Below are 20222 nucleotides of genomic sequence, written 5' to 3'. Positions count from 1 at the left end.
TGTGTGCACTGAAGCGACCCCTAAGTAAATTGGGTGGGACTATCATCATCATCATCACCACAGACCTTAGCCAATGGACCATCTCTCATTAGACTCCCATTTGTGAAACATGCACTTCACTATAATTCAACAAGGACAGGATTGCAAACAGCATAATCAGCTAGGCTCTATTCCAACACAGGAAGCTCCTTCTGTTCTTCCTTGCCACATTTTTCCCTTTGCCACCACACACATACACACCTCCCGTTCTCAACAGACAGGAAGAGAACCAGGATGCACGGCTACCAGTAACACTGCCACGGTGTTTCTATGGCTGAGCACTAGCAAGAGATGCTATGTGCTCCATGCTCAGTCCAATAGAGAAGAAGAGGCCCACACACAGCCTCTGTAACACAGCTCTCAGCAGTGCAAGCCGGTACGCAGCGGGGCTGATTTGGAAACTGTCTGCAGGTCTCTGCCTCTGGGTGAGCAGGCCAGTCTCACTTTTTATATCAGAGAAGTGGCTAATTACAAGCATGCCCTAACAAACACGATGGGTACAAAAGAAACTGAATGAAGACCCTAAGCAATAGAAAAGTATTAGCCCTCAAATTTCCAACAGTCACTGATGCTGGCTGATGGGATGTCCTAACAGATGTCCTTGGATGCTTTCTTAAATGAGTTGCAGATCAGGGCCCCTAATCCAGACCTTCCACTGCTGTGCTTTCCCAGCCATTTAACAGATAAATTTGTACTATTTGACCTGATAACATCTGTGGTGGTTGTGGGGCAAGGACTACTCGATGCAAGCTAGGTCCCCTTTTCCCCTTTCCAGCAAATGATCAGAATAGACAGAGTTGACAGTGCTGCCAATCATCTTTTGGGAAACGCACAGCTGCTTGTAAGCCTTTCTTCCCCCATTTGATCAATACTTGTGCATAGACTTTTCACTGGAAACCTGTTTGTAATCCACGCAGGGTAACGGCACAGGCCTTTTCATTCAGGGCTATGTCGGTATCTGGCCTCTCTATGGGCACCACTCTCCTCCACAAAGCAAGCTGTTACAAGGAGACATTCTTCATGCTACAGCTGGCAGGCTCTCTGGACTCACAGCAGCAATTTTTATCAGCATCAAAAGAAAACTCTTTCAGGAATACGTTTTTAATAGAAATGTCATAATTTATTCCATTTGTATAAAAAGGCATAATAAACAATCCCCCCAGGTCTTCCATCATAAGAAGAAATATATTATTTCACGTCATAAATAAACCAGGAAACATACCACCCTTGGCAACCAAAGCCACAAACGCTCCTTTGTGCTTTCAATGTCAGTGCTTAGGAAACTGTTTAAGATATATTTACAGGATTACAGTACCCAAAAAATACTGAGGTATTTGGTGTTGGTTTTTTTGAAAAAAAAATGAAATTTGAGACTTTTAAAGGCAGCACACACACACACACAATGCAACTATACCATAAAATAAATAAATACTAGGTCTTCCTTATACAAGGGGGCAGTGTCACTGTTAGCCTAGCACACCCAGGAACCAGAATACTGTAAGGTTTGCTATCAAAGCACAGACTGACAGACAGAGGGAGACAGAAAATTGTTAAGAGGAATAGTTCAGGAGTAAAAAGCAATGTCTAGTGTGCTTTGTCTCCTTTGTAGGAATCCAGGTGTTGGTCAAACATACATCTCAAGAAGATCTAGCAGAAAAGAACTTTGTTTTCTGGAGTAAGATATGCTGCTCTGTGCTGAGGACTCTGTATTGCTTTGCAGCTGCAAGGAGAGGAAACCCATGTGAGCAAGCGTCAACCATCCCCCAGGTTATTGCACTTTTTGAGATAACAGCCAGAGTTATCAAGTCTTTGTGTCGAGAGTCCATTTGCACCTGCCTTTCAGCAGCTTGGAGAAGTGGTGATAGGGCTCTGAAGGTAGCCTAGTGCATTGGCAGAAGGATGGACGGGGATGGAGACTGGAAAGTTGAAGACAGTTGTTGTGGGTGTGCCTCTGTCCAATGCAGCCATAGCAGGGCTTCCAGCCTCCGCTGAGCAATTTGGAGCAAGGACCTGGGACTCAAACTGCAGCAGCTGTCCCATGAAGCTGAAGTTGGGGGAGATGATGCTTCTCCTCTGCTTGACAAACTCAAAGGCTTCGTCCAATTTGACTCGGTTGGTCCTCATAAGGTAAGCGAGACAGATGGTTGCTGAGCGGGAGATGCCAGCTTGACAGTGAACAAACACTCGCCCGCCCTCATTTTTAACAGAGTCTGCAAAGGAGTAAAAACATCCATGTTAGCACTCCTGCAAAATGTTTTTCACTCTGATCTTCAAGGTTACCTTTCCTAAGAATCTACAGCGTTATGCTACTTTGCTGGGAATGGAGTTTGAAGCATGAAGGAGAACTGGAAACCAGTAGGGGTATGTGTGCTCAGTTTTGACCTGAGTGTTCTTATAATTTCTTCCCACTGGCCACTAATTCTTGTTTGAAAAATGGCATTCGAAAATGCTGTCAACAGGAGACTAGCTAAAATTACTACCTGATGTGGTTATTTGACTTCTATAAACCCACTGACATTCTTAGCATTTGACAACATCATCTTCCAATGTAGCTCATGCTCCCACAGAGCTACGGATTTATTTCAGGTCATGCTATTTTAATCCCTGAAGATATAATATCCTACATCTCAATTTTAAAAGGGCTGGAGGCTTTGGTTAGGATGCTGACTCCCAGGGATAATATAAGCTCATTACTATGACTTGTAGGCTGCAGAGAGAAAAGTCATTTACCTATGAAGTTGATGGCTTCATTAAACCAGCAACTGATGTCAGCCTTGTGGTTATCTTCTACAGGGATGCGTTTGTACTGGTAGTGCTCCTCAAAATGGTTCGGACAGTTAGCAGAGACATTGATCAAGGCTGTGATTCCCAAAGCATCCAGCATATCTTTCCTGGAAGCATGATAGGCACTGCCCAAATACAGGAAAGGTAGGATTTCCACTGGACCACCCTAAAATAGAGAAGAGAGAAACACACGATCTGTTAATCCTGCTTCAAAAATAGCTTCCCCATCCCCACTGTCTCTATAAGATTGCTGTCTATCACATCCAACACTTGTTTTTTTTCAAAAACAATTTATTAGGATATATTATTAAGTCAAATACACATCATATTATTAAGTATTATATATCCTTTCTTATCCATTATCCCACCCCCTCTGGCTTCCCTCAGTGCTTCAACCTCCAGCCTATTCTTAAATTTCCCTTATTTTCCCTTTATCCTTTAATCATAATCTACCGGTAACACTTCTTTCCAACACTTGTTTTGTTTTTAAACAGCCATATCGGTCCAAATGGAATATTATCTGTGGGTGCCCTCCTCTCAGACACCCCATTTCCAAGGCAACTGCTGAAAAGCGAGCATTTTTGTTCAGACTCATTCATGCTTTGCAACTGACCTGATCATACAGAGGAGTTCCACAGGAGCTGCAGTTTGAATCTGCACTGCCAGGCATGTTGTTGGTGCTGAGGGGCAGAGTCAAGCCCTTTGGAGCAGATGGCTTTGTGCACAACTCAGGGTATGCAGACAATAAGGCTTCATATCCTCCTGTAAGAAAATTGGAAAAAAGAGATAGCATGGTTAGCTATTTTCAGAGGACATTTGAGGCATTGGGGGGGGGGGGAATATGTATAGAAAATCACAGTAATTCTAAACAGAGACCACTGACTGCACTGCCCCATTTGTCTTTACAAGGTTTAATTAGGAGCAGAAATAAAAACCTTCCAATTAAACGTTTTTCTCTCTTTTTTAAAAGAAAAATCTCTGGGAATCCGCCTGAAACCTCTCTTTTTAAAATCCCCCGTGGGCCTTTGTTGTAGGGTGTTGTGTCTGATTCCTAGGGCAGAGCGAGTCCGTGGAAGGCGATCCCCTGGAAGGTCAAGCGACTCACCTTTGAGGAAGCAGATGCGGGTGTCCCGGGCTTCCCTGCAGAGGGTGTTCAGGGCCAGCATGAGGGTGCTGTCTCTTTTGGGCGCCTCCAGGTCGGTGCTGCGCTCGTCCAGTAGCACCACGGCGTGGTAAAGCCCCTCGTGCAGGCGGGAGCGCACTTCCTCGTTGGGCAGGATGTGCTCCAGCCCCATGGCCCCCTTGGCCCTCCGCCGGACGATGGTGCTCAAGCGGACGTTGTGGGAGCCGCCGACGTGCGAGGAGTTGAAAGAGAAGAAGGAGCGGCAGTCCAGGAGCAGGCACTGTAAGGACCTATCCTTCAGCAGACCCTGCAGCGTCTCACAATCCAGGGGGCACACTTGCATGTTGACCATAGTCGCTCGGGACCGGGGAGGCAGCGCTGAAGTCGAACGGTCAATGCTGGGAGCTGACGGGAGGATCGGAGCCCCCTTTTGTCTTGGGGATGGGAACCGGGGGCTTCTTTGTTCTTGCTGAGGGTGGTTGGCGCTTTTCAAACCAAATCTCTTTTCGCTGGGTCTTGGGTTTTTTGATATTTTTTTCGGAATCCCAAAGGTGGCTGGATCTGGTCGGGGTAAATGAAGGAGGCGCCGCTTTGCTTTTGCGCTTCTCGTTTGTTGGCAGCCTCTCCGCTCTTCTCGTGTGGCTGGTGTAGTTTGCTTCCTCGCTGGACTCGGCGCCTTGCCTTATATAGCCTAGCCGGAGTTTGCCGCTTCGACTTTCTTTTCTTTTTTTGTGTGTGAATGGAGCTGGGTCACGTGCCTGCTTTTCATGGAAGACGTCACCGGACGGGGAGCCAGACCGGCGACACTCCCCAGTCCCACAGCGCTTACGTCATCCAGCGGGATGAACAGCAAAGTCGATTTGAATGCACACATACATAAAAGCCTTCCCCCCTCCTTTAAGAAATCGACTGATGCAACCTTGCCCTCTTCTTCTCCTCTTTAGTTCTTTCTTCTCCTCTCCAGTTTCCCTGCTAGCAAGAGCCTGGGTTTTCCGGGGGTGGTTAAAGGGCGCACGATGTAAAATCAAAAGCCAGAAACGCTGTCACGTACAAAAGCCCGATTCGTTCTTATAATTTAGTAACACCAGTCAGGATTTATATTGATTTGATATGTATACATGACGCTCATCATTGCCCTCTGCTGGTTGGAATTAAATCGTCAACATTGTCACAGACGCTGTAAAACAACCCTGAGGTTCAGTCTTTTTTTGTCTGGTTTATGTGGAAGGTGAAAAGAGGATTTCTTAGTGCTATTATATGCAAAAAAAAGTGGCTTTCAGGTAGCAACTACCTAACTTCTAAATGGGAGTAGATGCAATATTCACACCGTTTCCCATTCCATTGTGGGTTTTAGACCAATGGAGAGCACACTCTGGATCATACAAGCCGGGAACCAAGTGAAAACAGCCAGAGATAGAAACAGAGAGATGTATTCAGTGGCTGTTCTAAAAGTGAGAAATTCTGTTCCCAGAGATGGCCACTGGAGTCTGAACTAAACTATTTACTGGCAAAATTGTAAGGCATTTTTCTATGGGCTTGGCTTATGATGGTTGCAGTTAAGCAAAGAGGGTGTTGTTGTTGTTCAGTCGCACAGTCGAGTCCGACTCCACGACCCCATGGACCAGCTCCCGCCAGGCCTTCCGGTCTTCCACGGTCCTCTGAAGTGTGCTCAGTTTCATGTTCGTTGCATCTATGACACAAGAGGGTGTAGTTTTAATCAATTTGATATGACTGGATACATCATTCATCTACTGTTGCTTGTTTGTTATGTACCATTCTGTGTTTTAGTGGGTCTCTGGGATGGGACAGAAGTTTGGGGGGGAAATAACCTGTGATAATCTGCTTCGTTGCACATACCATTCCCATGAAATCTAGAAGCAAATATATGAGTTTATTTATTTAGAAAACTACTTTGCCAGCTCTCCAAGCAACCTGCCCAAGGAGTTTACAAAATAAAATGATTTCCAAAATGCTTGGTGTACATATGTGAATTTTAACCATCGTCATGGTTAAAATGTATATTTGTGACAATAGGCCTGTAGTTGTTAACATATTTTGTCTACATCTATGCAGTCCAGCAGTTAGTGTAAGTGCAGTGGGAATTTTTCATTTAAACCAACTTCCAAGAATAATTTTAGAAGTCCCACGTAACAGAGTTTGTCCTAGCAATTTTTTTTGGAGATCCGCTGCTGTGAAGTCAATTAACATGGAAACAACATTGTAAGGTGTTCGAACTAGTAAAAAATGTTTGCAGTTTCAACAGGACTGTCCTATCAAGGGGGACATCTGGAGAAAGAACAGAATTCAGGATCACTTCTAGTATCCCAGCCAGAGATGTCTTAGAGAGTAAGGATCACGCTACATAATGTATTTAGTCTTTTTCTCAACCTCTTGCCCATTGAGGAATATAAAGGTAGAATAATTCTTGAAGTAACTATCTCACTGAGGCTCAAGGGCTCAAATCAGAGAAAATTGTACTTAAGTGCCATTGATGTCAGTAGGCCAAGTTAGCTGTGACTAATATAAGCCACACTAATTTCAGTAAAATTTAAGCACAATTAACGTTCTCTGGATTTGGGACATGATTTTCTTGGATCCCTTTTCATGATGTCAGTATCCCACAATGAACTGATGTTCTTTTCTTTTGTCAGCAGGAAGATCCTCAGAGTATACACTCTTGAGAAAAAAGCAACATCACAAATTCATTTTCCAGTTGCACAGTTATACTGACATAGTTTATATAATACATGTAACATACTGAATATGAGTAATGAAACTTAGCAATAGGAAGTAACTAGAAAGCCTACAAATATGCATAGTAGACTATAAAGAAATATGTATTTGGCTTAGAAATATATTACTCTGTGGCACTGCAATGATCTTCTATTTTTTTGTTTTGTTTGTTTGCTTGCTTGCTTTTAGGGCAAAACAAGTTCTCCCCTGACATTTGGACATTTGTTAAAATATCGTTCTAGGATCAGGACCTTCAGGGGGGTAGTATTACCATGGAAATAGCTGTCATACTTTGAGGCTTGTAGTTAATTGTCATTAATCACCTGCTGGAAAAAGAGTAGTTGTCAGAGATTGTTAAGTATGAGACTCAACACAGCTAGTGAACAGTGAATCAGCTTTATTAACGAAGTCAGAAGAAATCAGAATGAGACAAAAACACAGAGCAACAAGCTCTCTTTTAAACAGTCCGGGCTTAGGTAGCCAAGCCCACAAGTCAGCTAACAACCAATCACTATTTACAAATAAGGTCCAATCAGAGTGCTTCCCTCCAGAACATTGCATGGCTCTGATTGGTGTATTTACAATTCTGGTTCAGAACTCAAGCTAATACAGAACTTAATAAATGACAGAGATCAAAGAGGATCACTCAAACACCCACAATCATTTTGACTGGTTTAAAAGCCTGAGATCTACATCACAGTGAAATTTAAATCAGGGAACTGGGATATTACTAATGCAGATTCATTTCCAGACTTTTTATTCAGCCATGTAAGAATTAAAACATCTATCTTTGTAGCAGAAAGACACACGTGAGTATATTACTAGCCTTGTGATTGCAGACTTCATGAAGCTCCTAAAATCACATATTAAAACACATTTGGCATCCCTGTGTTCTTTGCTGTCTAGTTGTTCAGTCCTTCAAGGTTTACAAAATGTTCACAGCCTGCTGGAACTTACTGATAGAACTGTCACATGTCACGGGGGTCTTTTTCCTTCCCTTTCTTGAAGTCTAGTGCCCTGCTTGAAAAAGCCTTTGATCCAGTTGCTTGTACTGCTTTTACAACCATCTCAATGGAATGAGAGTTGAATTTACTCCCAGAACATATGATCCTTTAGTTCACAGTCTGTCACTAACTCATGGTGTTATTGTAATAACAATAACAACAATAAATAGAAATTAAAAAGAGTAAACCTGCCAATGTTTATTTTCAAGGCAACAAAGTCTGGATTGTCTTTGAGTCTAAAATGTTGGCTCTAAAGCTACTGAACACAGACAATTATACAATCAGTTACATCCTGCCAAATTGAGCATAGATTTGGTTTTGTTGAAGCAGAAACAAGACGTGTCTTATAATACATTCATAAAACATAAAAAATAATAATCAAGCACATTTTTAATCCTCACAATTGAACATACATTTTTGTGACTGAGATGTGCTGTCAGACTTAAAATATAAAAGACATTGAAAGTGAAAAGTATCAATGAGAGAAGATTCAGAAAGGTTCTCAGAGACCCTTCGGGGTCAGAGCGGTATATAAATTGAATGTAAGTAAATAAATAATTGAATGTAAGTAAGTAAATAAATAAATAAATAGACTCGGTCCGTTGGCAAGGGCTGCCAGAGATATTTGGACGACCAAGAGATATTTTGGCTCATTTTCTATACCCAAGATCTAGGGATAGAATTCTTAAAGAAGCACGTCTAAAAGGCTCCCTACTTTATAACGACAAAAAGGCTATAACTCTACTAGACCTCTCAGCAGAAACCCTAGAGAAGAGAAAATCTTTGAAGCTTTTTGCCAACAAATTGTTTGACTCTAAGATTCACTTTAGATGGAATCCCTCTTCGGACATATTGATTTTCAGAAATGGAACTCAACACCAAATCTCAGATGCAAAGTCAGGAAAAACCATCCTAAAAATACTTGAAATTCACTTAACTCAAGAAGAAGAAATGCAACTTGATGAAGAACTCCAACCAAAGAAAGATTAAGACACTTGGCATTAGACGCTGATCTATCATATAAGCAACTGATTGCACTGAAAATTTATGGTGTGGTGAATAGGTAAAACAGACTTTTAGAGACATATGTATTTTGAATGTTTATAACGAAGTCATTTTCCTAATTGATGTAACTAATATTTCATATCCTTCTTGTTTTCTTTTTTTCCTCCATGACTCCTGACTGATACACCAACCTCTGATAAAAGCCTTAAATGTATCCCAGATTGTTGTGATAGATATCTCCGGGTTGCATATTCCTTTTAAAGAATTCCTGAATCTCCACTTTTGTGTCTTTAATAAACTTCCGATCTCTTAAAAGACCAAGATTCATCCTCCATCTCATTTTCTTTCGTGTCTCTCTAAGGAGTATTGTTACTGGGTTGTGATCTGCAAATGTTCTAGATAGTATGTCCGCTTCCATTATGTCATGTAATCCACTGGCTGACATCCAAATCATGTCTATCCTCGACCAGGCCTTGTATCTAGCCGAGTAATAGGTGTAATCTTTCATATTGATATTTCTAGTTCTCCATATATCAATTAGTTTATATTCTTCCACCATATCTAAAAAAACCTTTGGAAGAGTCTGGCCTGGTTTCTTCCCTTTTTCAGTGGATTTCCTATCAATTTTTTCTTTGAGAACTGCATTAAAGTTGCCTAGTATATATATACTATCAAACTGCAACTTATTAATGGTGTCATATAAACATTTATAGACGGGGTCTTGCTTTTGATTTGGGGCATAGTTATTAAGTAACACACTTTCTTTCCCCTTTTTTAAATTTTAACTACTACAATTCTTCCATCTTCAGAAGCTATTATTAACTCAGGGGAAAGTGATTTCTTTTTGATTATTTTTTATTTGTTTTATCCATCACGTTTACATTCCGTATTATTTAGCATCTTACAATTTTTCCTCCCCTTCCCTTCCCTCCCTCCTCCCTTCCCTATCTTCGTGTAGTCCTTAGTCTTTTCTCTTCAGCCACGGGCACAAAGTCAAGATCTTCCACCGAATGTCTTCCCTTCCCTCCTTGGATATCCACTCCAGATAGGTCCTCCACCTTTTCCAAATTTCTGTGGATTTCCCTTCCCAGAGTGCCTCCTTGCGCAGGACTGCCGCAATGTCAGACTGTATAAAATCAAACAGATAGCTGTGCCAGATTTCCACTGTCCACTTACTTTTATCCTTCCAGCCCCAAGCTATAGCTGCTTTCCCCGCCAATATCATGGTCTTAACTAGGGCTTGGTCTTCCTTATCCACATTTGAGTTTCCCATTGTGCTTGTCAGCATTAAGTTGAAATCTATATTTATATTTATTTTAGCTACCTTCCTTATGGCTTTAGTAATTTCTTACCAGAATATCCTTACTTCACTACACTCCCACCACATGTGTGCATACCAACCTTTAGATTGCCTACAGTGCCAGCAAAGTGAACTTGATCCTGGGAACATGTTAGCCAGTTGAGCCGGTGTCTTATACCATTTTGTGAAAAATTTATATTCCAATTCTTTGAATCTAAATACCTTAATTTTGTCTATTCCTTTCATAATTTTACCTGCCATCCTCTCTGATATCCTTCCTTCTCTACTCCACACTTTTTGTAAATATTCTATCATTTTATCTTTATTTAATATCATCTTTTTATAGATTTTCCCTACTAGACCTTGTTTCTTCTCAACCATTTCTTTATATATTTCTTCCATTGGTTCGTCTATCCACATGTCTTATTTTTCATTGATCTCCTTTATATCCTTATAGAGACCTGCTATTTTTAACCAGTATGGTTTACCTATCTCATCTGTTACTTCTTGGAGTGACTTTAGGATTTTTCCTCTAAACAAATCCTCCACTCTCTGATATCCTTTAGACCATAAGATTTCCAGGGAAAAGTGATTTATCCACATAGGTTACAACCCTATTTTTCTTTTTCTTATCAACTGCAAAAAATTCATCTATTTTTTTACATTTTAAGTATTTTTCATCATTTTTTAAATGTGAGTTTCCTGGAAACATATTACTTCAGCTTTTAATTTAGAAATTTGGTGAAAGATCTTCCTTTTTTGAGGTCTGTTAAGATCGTTAACATTTACCGAGATAAATTAAAGTCCTTTTTTATGAGACATCAAGGTTTTTTTGGAAGTATTTTGTTTTGCTCCTGTATTGAAATCTAGTACGAATATTGGATGGAGTTACTTTTATGTTCTTTCCCCCTTTTTTATTTAATTAAACTGTTTTCACTTCCTGTTCTAGTTCCGTTTTTTTCTTCTCAATGACAACATCTACTTCTCCTTCTTCTCCTTCTTCTTTTTCTTCTTCATCTTCCTCCTCTTCATCTCTTTGCCATCCCAGTTCCTCACCAAACTGTTCCAAGACGTTTTCTGCTTCTTCTTACATGGTTGAATAATAAACCTTCCGGGATCAGCCATCTATATTGAATTCCATTTTTCCTCAACAGGGTTGTAAGGATTCCATAATTTTGCCTTTTTTCGCGGACTCACCAAGGTACTTCCTTCAAGAAGTTTATCTCTGCACCTTGAATAGTAACTTTTTTCTCGTTGGTGGCTTTCAATATTTTTTCTTTCATGTCTTTCTTATAAAATTTTATATGGGTTTCCCTTGGGGTTTTATTTTTCCTAGAGTACACAGAATTTCTACGATATAGAGCTTCTATTTCAGCTGCTATTTCTTCTTTCAATCCTATTTCTAGTTGCGTAGCTAAACTTTTTGTTAATGTTTCTTTAAGATCTTTTTCCAGGTTTTCCGGGATATTTTGGCACTATAGAATTAAGGAAGCCCTGTCCATTTCGATGTGTATCAAAGACTCTTCTAGTTTATAATTTTTTACCTTAATTTCCTGGACCTCATCTTCCAAGTCATTTCGTTTTTTCTCTGTTTTGAAGCTTTTACTTGTTATTTTTTGTATTTCCTGCCTATTTTTGCTTATTTGTTTTTTTAATTTCTTCTGTTTCTATTTTTATTTGATTAATGCATCTATTTTATCATGGTTGGGATCTATTTCCTTTCTCATTGCCTGAGACACCACTTCCTGTATCATTGTATTTAAGTCTTTAATTGTTAGTTCTGAAATGTTCATTGTACTAAATTTTAATTGGGTCTGTATACCCAACTGTCCTGGAGAAGAAATGGAGGTCTTTCTGCTACGCCCGCTACCACCACTTCCTCTTGCCATAACTTCTTAATTGACTTAATGTTTTTCCAAATCCCATTATTAATCTTATTCAGGGGTCTTGTTGTAGAAAAAGAGCTGCCGGAGCTCATTAGCATAACTCATTAGCATAACTTATTTGCATATGCCACGCCCCCTGACATCACCGGAAGTGACAGAAGGCCACACCCCCTGACATCACCGGAAGTGTGTCAGAAGGCCCGGCTACTTACCCTCCTGCTTCATCCTCATTCCCAAACGGAATGAGGATCGAAGCAGAGGGCGGGGTAAAGAAGGGGGCGGGGCTTCACCACGTGACCGCCCCGCCCCCTAGAGGTTCTCTTCCGGAGCTCCGTACCTGAGAGCTCCCCCCCGACTAGAGCCCTGATCTTATTTATTATCTTTATCCTTAGCTTCATTGCCTACTTACTTAACTTCTTAGATTCCTACTTAATATACCCTATTTTTGCCTTCTTGCTCCTTCTTAGTACTTTAAACCCACACCCTTAGGTCTTCTAACAGCAACTTATAACTACCAGACAATTATACTGTCTCCTTGACATTACTTGATCAAGGACAATAATATAGCCGTATTGCCCTACTCTTTGTACTTATTTCCTTCCCCTAAATTTTCTTTGGAGCTAATCCCTCAGATTCTTCTGGGCCAGTTCTCTTTAAGTCTTTGTTTTCTTCTCCCGTTGTTTGTCACTTTCGCCTAGTTCCAATGCTCTGCAGTGCCGGAGTTTGCCCGTTTCTTTGATTGCACTTTCGCTGCCTCCGTCCCATCGCTTCCGCCCTTTTCCTGGCTTTGCTTCACGTCGCTCGCTCTTTCCTGTCTCCTGTCATTCACCGCTAAGACTGCCTCCTCTCCGCCTCTACTCTGCACCGTCACTCTTCTCTTCACTCCAGAACTGCCTCATCACCCCAATGATGCCTTAAAGCTACAGAGAGTCAAATCAAAAGAATCAAAAGATTAACTTAGCAGAGGGACAGATGCAAAAGGAGACCAAAAAATCCCACTCCAGTTCAGAAGCTTAACTCTACTGCAAGGTAACTGCTATGTTTATTTCCCTTTTAATCCTTTCTGTAACTCCCCTCTTAGCCCTCTAGCCCTAATCTAAATAGCCATTTCCCAGGGGGAACCTCTCTTTATTATTTAAATTTTTCAGATCCATTTGTATTTACTTTCCACTTCAATTACCCTCCCCCTGAGCCCAGCAGTAAACATTCAATGGTTTCACTTAGCTTCGTTTACTAGTTCTTGACTCCATCGGTTGTTGCTGGCTCCACTAGTGCTCAGTGTCTTTGATGTCGAGCCTCCTGCAGCTTTCCGCTTAGGAGTTTACTGTACATTAATGGGAAGGATCGCAACGATCAAGATGAATATTCTTCCCCGTTTTTTATTTTTAGCACAAAATCTCCCAATATTGAAAAAAAATCAATATTTTTTGGACTTGGATAAATTAATAAGATCTTTTATCTGGCATCCAAAAAGAGCTCGAATCAAGTTAAAGATATTACAAGATAAAAAAGAGAGAGGTGGACTGGGACTACCGAATTGGCAACTATATTTCCAAGCTGCGGCAATGGTGTGGATCAAAGATTGGATTCAGTTAAAAAATTGGAGAACATTATACTTGGAAGGCCACGATCTTTACATGGGGTGGCATGCGTACCTATGGTACGAAAAAGATAAAATACACTCCAACTTCCACAATCACATCATTAGAGCGGCATTAATAAAGGTGTGGAAAGAAATGAAATATAGATTTTATAAGAAAATTCCAAGATGGGTGTCCCCCCTTGAGGCATTCATCAACACAAAATTAATGACAAAAGAAAAAGCTATATCGTACGATGTATTATTAGATGAAGAAAATAAACTAAGACCTCTGGAAAGATTAATAGACAAAAATATTTACTTAACTTGGTGGGAGAAAATGCAAGTTCAAGATAGATATAACAAAGATAAAAACGGGGAATTTGTAAACACCCAAACTGAATTGGATAAAATATGGTTATCCACAAATGATAAACTCATTCAAAAAACATACTCCTTTCTCCTTGACGATTATCTTTTTGAAGAAAACATAAAAAATGTTATGATTCTTTGGATGAAGGATTTGGGTAAAACTATCCAAAACGAGGAGTGGGTGAAATCTTGGAAATCAATGAAATTAATGAGGGCAGTAACATTTAAGGAAAACATATTCAAGATATTCCATAGATGGTACTGGACCCCAGAAAAGTTATCCAAAGCATATAAAAATGCAAATAAGAATTGTTGGAGATGCAAATCCAATGTAGGGACATTTCTCCATATGTGGTGGAATTGTGAAAAAATGTATAAGTTTTGGGAAAATGTAAAGGATTTGATATCAGAAGTGCTGCATATAACTCTAAAACTATACCCGGAGACTTACCTGTTAAATATTATTCCAAATGAACATAAAGGAAAAAACTACTATGTAATAACATATATGCTCACAGCAGCTAGAATCTTAATTGCTAAATACTGGAAGCAAGAAAAGATACCAAAGAGAAATGAAATAGTAGAGAAAGTAATGGAGGTCGCAGAAATGGATAGATTAACACTTATTTTGCAAGGGAAGGACGATAAGGTGTTTAAAGAAAGATGGGCAGAATTTTACAAATGGATAGAAAATAACAATTTGTAATAGACTCAGACAATAGATATGTTGACAATATAAATGTAATGATTGTATATCTATGGAAAAACTTAAATAAAACTGTTAAAAAAAAAGGAGTTTACTGTACAATTCAGGGTATAGTAAGTCCCCCAAAAAAGACAGCATTTGAACCCCCTGTTGTGCTTTCTCTTCGTGAAAGCACTTTAAGGCGTTTAAACCACCTAGAAAGCTATAGGAAAGTAAGTTGTGTGGAGAGAACTCTCAACACACATCCTTCCTTTGCGCAGCCGCACTCTGTTCTGTTGTTGATACATGTCTTTTACTCCCTTTTTTGTTTTCTTAATGCTTCTGTTAATTCAGAAAATATATTGGGTTATTTAAAATTTTCCTTTGTTCCTCAGTAAAAATTGTTGCATTATATATTTTTTAGTCTTTAACTTCCACTTGTGTGGCTTCTTTTTTGATACAGCTTCCTATAAAAGGCTTCAATAATCTTTTTCAAATCTTTAAGCATATTTTTTTCTTCTCCCTCGTCTCTCAAAATTTTTATACTTCTTTTTTCCTTTTCTTTACGTAGTTTATATGCCAACCACCTAGTTGGTTTATTGGCATTTTCAAAATAATTTTGTTTTGCATAAGTAATTTTCTTAGCCCTTTCCTGCATTAACAGACAGTTCATTTGATGTTGTAATAGCTTTAATTTTTCTCTTATTAGTTCAATTAAGGGGTCTTGCTTCATCTTTTCTTCTTGTTCCTTAATTTGTGTAAATTTTTCTATCTTTTGTTTTCTGATATGTGCAGCTTCTCTGATTATCCAGCCTCTAGTATAAGCCTTAAATGTGTCCCATACAACTCTGATAAAAATGTTGACTGCATATTTTGTTTAAAGAACAATTGCAATTCTTTTTTAGTTTCTGTTACAAATTTTTGATTCTTCAGTAGGAATGTATTCAAAGTCCATCTATTTTTCTTTGGTGTGTCTTGTATTATGAGCATAGCTGATGGTAGTATTTCCGCTTCTAATAGGTCATTTATCATTCTTGTTGAGATCCAACCCATATCTATTCTTGACCATGACTTAGGTCTTGCTGAATAAAAAGTGTAGTCATTTTTATTTGGATTTCTCACTTTCCGGGAATCCACCAAATTATGTTCTTCTGTCAATTGTAAAAAAGAGTTGGGGAGTCCATTGCCTTGTTTTTGTTTTCCAGTTGTTGTTTTTCTATCTAAAAGTCTATCAAAAACTGTGTTGTAGTCCCCAATCAAACATATCTCATCAAAGTTTTGTTTTGAAATAAGTTCTTGCAAAAGTTTGTAAAAATTTTCTTGGTGCTGGTGAGGCACATATATATTCACAATCAAGGTTATTTTACCTTGTCTTTGTATTTGAATTATCAAGATTCTGCCATCTTCAAAATTATGCAACAGCTCAGGGTGTAGATATTCTTTCACATATGTAACCAGAGGTCATTTCGGGGGGGATCGCGGGGGATCGCAGTTCCCCCGGGTGAGGTACGGGGGACGAGGCACATGACGAAGCCCCGTCCCCTGCTTCCGGCCGCCCCGCTTCCGGCCCTCATTCAGCCAGGAGGAGGCAGGAGAAGGGGGAGGGTAAGTTGCTTCCTCCCTGCCTCTCCCCACTCCTGCCTGCCTGGGGCCAGGGAGGGCCTTCGCGGGGCTTCCTTGCACTCCCGCTGGCCTTGCAGGTCCACCGCCGGGCCCCTCATGGGGCTCAGCAGTGGAGTGGCAAGGGCGGCGGCGGCCAGGACCGTTGGGGGCGGGGTGTGTGGCCTTATGACACACTTCCGGTGATGTCAGGGGGTGTGGCCTTCTGACACACTTCCGGTGATGTCAGGGTGTGTGGCATATGCTAATGAGTTATGCTAATGAGTTACCCTAGCTCTTTTTCTACGAAATGACCCCTGTATGTAACTATACCTCTTTTCTTCTTTTCCTTATTTGAAGAAATAGAAACTTTTCCAAGTTTTTTAACTTCCAAATATTTTTGGTCTGAATGTTTTATGTGAGTCTCTTGTAGGCATATAGTATCCAATTGCATCTTTTTTAGTTGTTGAAATATCTGTCTTTTTTGAGGTGCGTTCAGTCCATTAACGTCTATTGAAATTATCTTCATTTTTCTTCAATCCATCATGAGGTTGTGTTTGGGTGTCATCTTGACTCTTGTGCTGAAGTCTTGTGACTATTTGTGATGCTGGAATCTTTACTGTTTTCCTGGTTGTTTTGGTTTTTCTGGTTTTCCCTGATGCTCCTTGTAGATCTTGAGCCTCCTCTTCTGTAGTCTCCTGCTTCTCCTCCTCAGTTCCAAATCTTCTCGATGAGTTTTAATAAAGTCTTCTGCCTTGAAAGTTGAATTGATTCTGTACCTTTCCCCCTTGTAAGTAAAGAGGATACCTTCTGGAAGTAACTATATGTGATCACATTTTTCCTCAAAATGCTGGTAAGTTCTATGTATTCTTTTCTTTTGTCTCTCACTCTCCATGGAATTTCTTTAAAAAAAATTATTTCTGTTCTATTTGGAGAGAAGTTTCATTTTCTGCTTTAAGGATTTCATCTCTTATTATTCTTTTATGAAATCTTACATGTACTTCTCCAGGGAGATTATTTCTTTTTGCATATGCTGAGTTCATTCTGTAGGCAGTGTCAACATTATAAACTTCATCTATGTTTTCTGTACTCATATATTTGGCCAAAGTCTGTTTCATCTCAGTTTTTATATCTTCATCTTTCTTCTCTGGGATATTTTGAAAGCTTAAGATGTAGGCTGCCTTGTCCAATTCTAATTTTATGAGAGCTTCTTCCATGGAACTCTGTTTAGAGTTTATTACTTCTAGCTTAAGCTCCATTTCCTCTAATTTATTTTACACCTTACTTGTAGCTTTGGTCAAGTCAAGAATTTCTTGTTTATTCTCTTTAAGTCGTTTCTGAACCTCTTCCATTTGAAGCGTCATTTGTTTCACAAGTGAATCTAAATTAATCCACATGGGTTCCACGGCTGCTGTTACTGCACTTTGAATGGCTGTTGTTACTTCTGCTTTGACAGTTGATGCCACTGATTCCTGTATTAAAGATTGCAGATTCTTTAATGTAACTTGGGCCAAATTGGCACTTACAGATTTGACTATTCCTGGGGAGGTACTAGGAGGCTTTTTTTTGGATCTACACCGCTAGTCATTTTAAGAGTTTCTTAATCTTCTTTTAATATAGTCTTTAAAGTAAACCAGCTTTCTATATTTACATAACACTTATTATTATAACCACATAAAACAAAGTCTCTCCCAATACCACAAAGAAAATTATCAGCTGTTTACATTACAGTTAGAACACTTTTAATTCTTCTGGCAATTAAAACATCATCAAAATAAGGTACCACCCCAGGCAGGTCCCTCAACAATCCCTCCATTAGAACTTGAAAAATACCTGGAGCCACGTTCACCCTGCAACCTGTTCACTTTAAATGCACCTCTGTGCGTAACGATGGTTTGTTCTATAGCGGCTTGGGGGTCTACAAGACGTTGTTGGTAAGCCTGAGCTAGATCTAATTTGGCAAAGACTTTACCTTCTCCCAAGCACATGGATAATGACTGGTACGGGGTATGAGTGTTGCTGTAGTGCCCTGTTTATCGTGCATTTATAAACAGCACAGATTCTTACTGACCCATCAGGCTTAACTGGTGTCACAATAGGGGTTTCCCATCTTGCATGTGATATCAGTTCTAACACACCTTGGGCCACAAGTTTGTCTAACTTGGCCTCAATACGTGGTTTCATGGAAAGGGGCATCTTTCGATACTTTAGCCGTATAGGTGCTACTGAAGGATCTAAATCAAAGGTTACTGGCAGCCCTCTATACATCCCCAGTGTACCATCAAATACACCAGCAAATTAAGTATACAGTGCACTCAATTTATTCGCGCTGACCTGGTTAATTCCACTGATAGCAATTCCTAGGGTCTCGAAGCAGTCCAATCCCAAAAGGCTGGCTCGGCGCCCCTCGGCAACAAGTAGGCTCAGTGACTCTTGGAACCCCTTAAATTGTACCTCAAAAGTGGCTTCCCCAGCCACAGGAATGCATCTCCCCTGGAAATCAGAGAGGTGAATGCTGTTCGGCTTCAAACGCCAACGACTCCATCGCGGAAACAAATGCTTCAACGTTTCTGATGAGATGACGGTCACAACTGATCCCGAGTCGACCTCCATCTCACACGGTACACCATTCAGCAGGACGGTAACGTGGATCTTCTTCCTGGATCGTGATCCGGTCTTTAGGATGGTCGATGGACAGGAACATCAGTTGGTCAGATGGCAATCTGTAGACCTCACACTGTCCTCGCCGTGAACCTGGGGACGTGAACAAGGAGACGACAGTGGCATCCTCTTCTTTTTAGACCTGCAGACTTTGGTCAAATGACCCCGCTTGTCACAGGATCGGCAAACGATGTCCTTCGCCCAGCATTGATCCCACTCGTAGTCTCTGCCGCATCCGGCACAGGGTCGCCTTGGTGTGGTTTTCACTGGGGTCCACTTGGCCCTCAGAGCTCAAGAGTGGTTGATGTCATCGCGCTCACCTTCGGACTTGCTTTTTGATTCGTGGTGCACTGACTTACTGGCCCCCTGTTGAATTGGGGTCAGATTCTGACGTACTTCTTGCGTTACCTTCTCCGCGGCCTCAGCAGCTACAGCTTCTGAGGGGGCCACAGCGTAGGAGAGGGCTTGCCGGGTGAACAGCCGCTGTTGCAGCTTCTCATCTTTCATGCCACAGACGAGCCGGTCGAGGAGCACTTCCTCCAGGTCGGAGAAGTTGCACGGGCATGTAGCCTTCCTTAATGCCGACACATACTCAGCTACTGTCTTGTTGGCCGCCTGAGACCGTTTATAGAAGATGTGCTGACTAGCGATCTGTGATGGTTGCGGCGCTAAATGCCCCTTCAGCTTCAGGTCAGCCAGGGACACATCCTTGATTTCAGTGGGTGCTACCAGGGACCGAGCGACGTCAAATACAGCTCTCCCACAGGAACTGAGGAGCTTTGCCTTCTGCTGGTCCTCATCATCAATCTTGTTTGCCTGGAGGTGGAACTCGAACCTGGCCAGGTAGGAGTCCCAGTCCTTGAGGTCTGGTTCGAACGCTTCGAACCACAGGTTGACGGCCATCACTGTTCAGGGTACAGGCACTGGTACTAGTGCTGCAGCCGCTTGATCAGCCGGGTCTCGTTCTTCTGCCCTGGGTCCTTCAGGGGCTTCTCGGTCGTCCGCCGTTCTGGAGTTGGGGTCCAGCAGGGCTGCCTACCCACTCTAGAATCCCATCCTCGTTGCCAACTGTCTAGGCGGTGGCGGAGGCACCGGGGGGGGCAGCCGGGATTACCGGTGCCACCGGCTGGGCTTCCCTCTCCACTTGGATGGCTTGGATCACCAACTGCAGGATCGTGTGGATGACGTCCTCCAACTCCCGTTGTAGCTGACGCCTCTCCCAGTCTGCCACCTCCATTCTATGAGCCAATTTCAGTCCCTCGTCCGGGGACACGTGCCCACTCCGGGCCTTCGATCTCTCTGTCACCCAGGTTGCTGGCGGTGGTTCGAATGGAGCCCCGAAAGGGGGAAAACCTCTAGCTGAGGCAAACCCCAGGTTGAACCTGCTGTCTCTCCGGGGCTCCTGTGTGAGCATATAAATCTCTGCCATGGAGTCCGGGTTGAATTGGCCCC

The 20222-nt window shown here is 41.3% G+C and overlaps 1 protein-coding gene across 1 annotated transcript; it reads right to left on the bottom strand.

Annotated features, from left to right (window-relative positions):
* Positions 1 to 1199: 1199 nt before the first annotated feature.
* Positions 1200 to 4658, bottom strand: DUSP1 (dual specificity phosphatase 1). Its single transcript, XM_015428255.1, has 4 exons — positions 3929 to 4658; positions 3437 to 3585; positions 2770 to 2989; positions 1200 to 2249 (listed from the first exon to the last, which is right to left on the bottom strand). The coding sequence occupies exons 1-4, from the start codon at positions 4296 to 4298 to the stop codon at positions 1879 to 1881; spliced, it is 1110 nt and encodes a 369-aa protein (XP_015283741.1). The 5' UTR covers positions 4299 to 4658; the 3' UTR covers positions 1200 to 1878.
* Between the last annotated feature and the right edge of the window lie 15564 nt (positions 4659 to 20222).

Source organism: Gekko japonicus, unplaced genomic scaffold (genome assembly GCF_001447785.1).
Source record: "Gekko japonicus isolate JY-2015 unplaced genomic scaffold, Gekko_japonicus_V1.1 scaffold2032, whole genome shotgun sequence".
Lineage (NCBI taxonomy): Eukaryota > Metazoa > Chordata > Lepidosauria > Squamata > Gekkonidae > Gekko > Gekko japonicus.
Note: the sequence above shows the minus strand (reverse complement) of the source record. Positions and strands in the feature narration are given on the sequence as shown.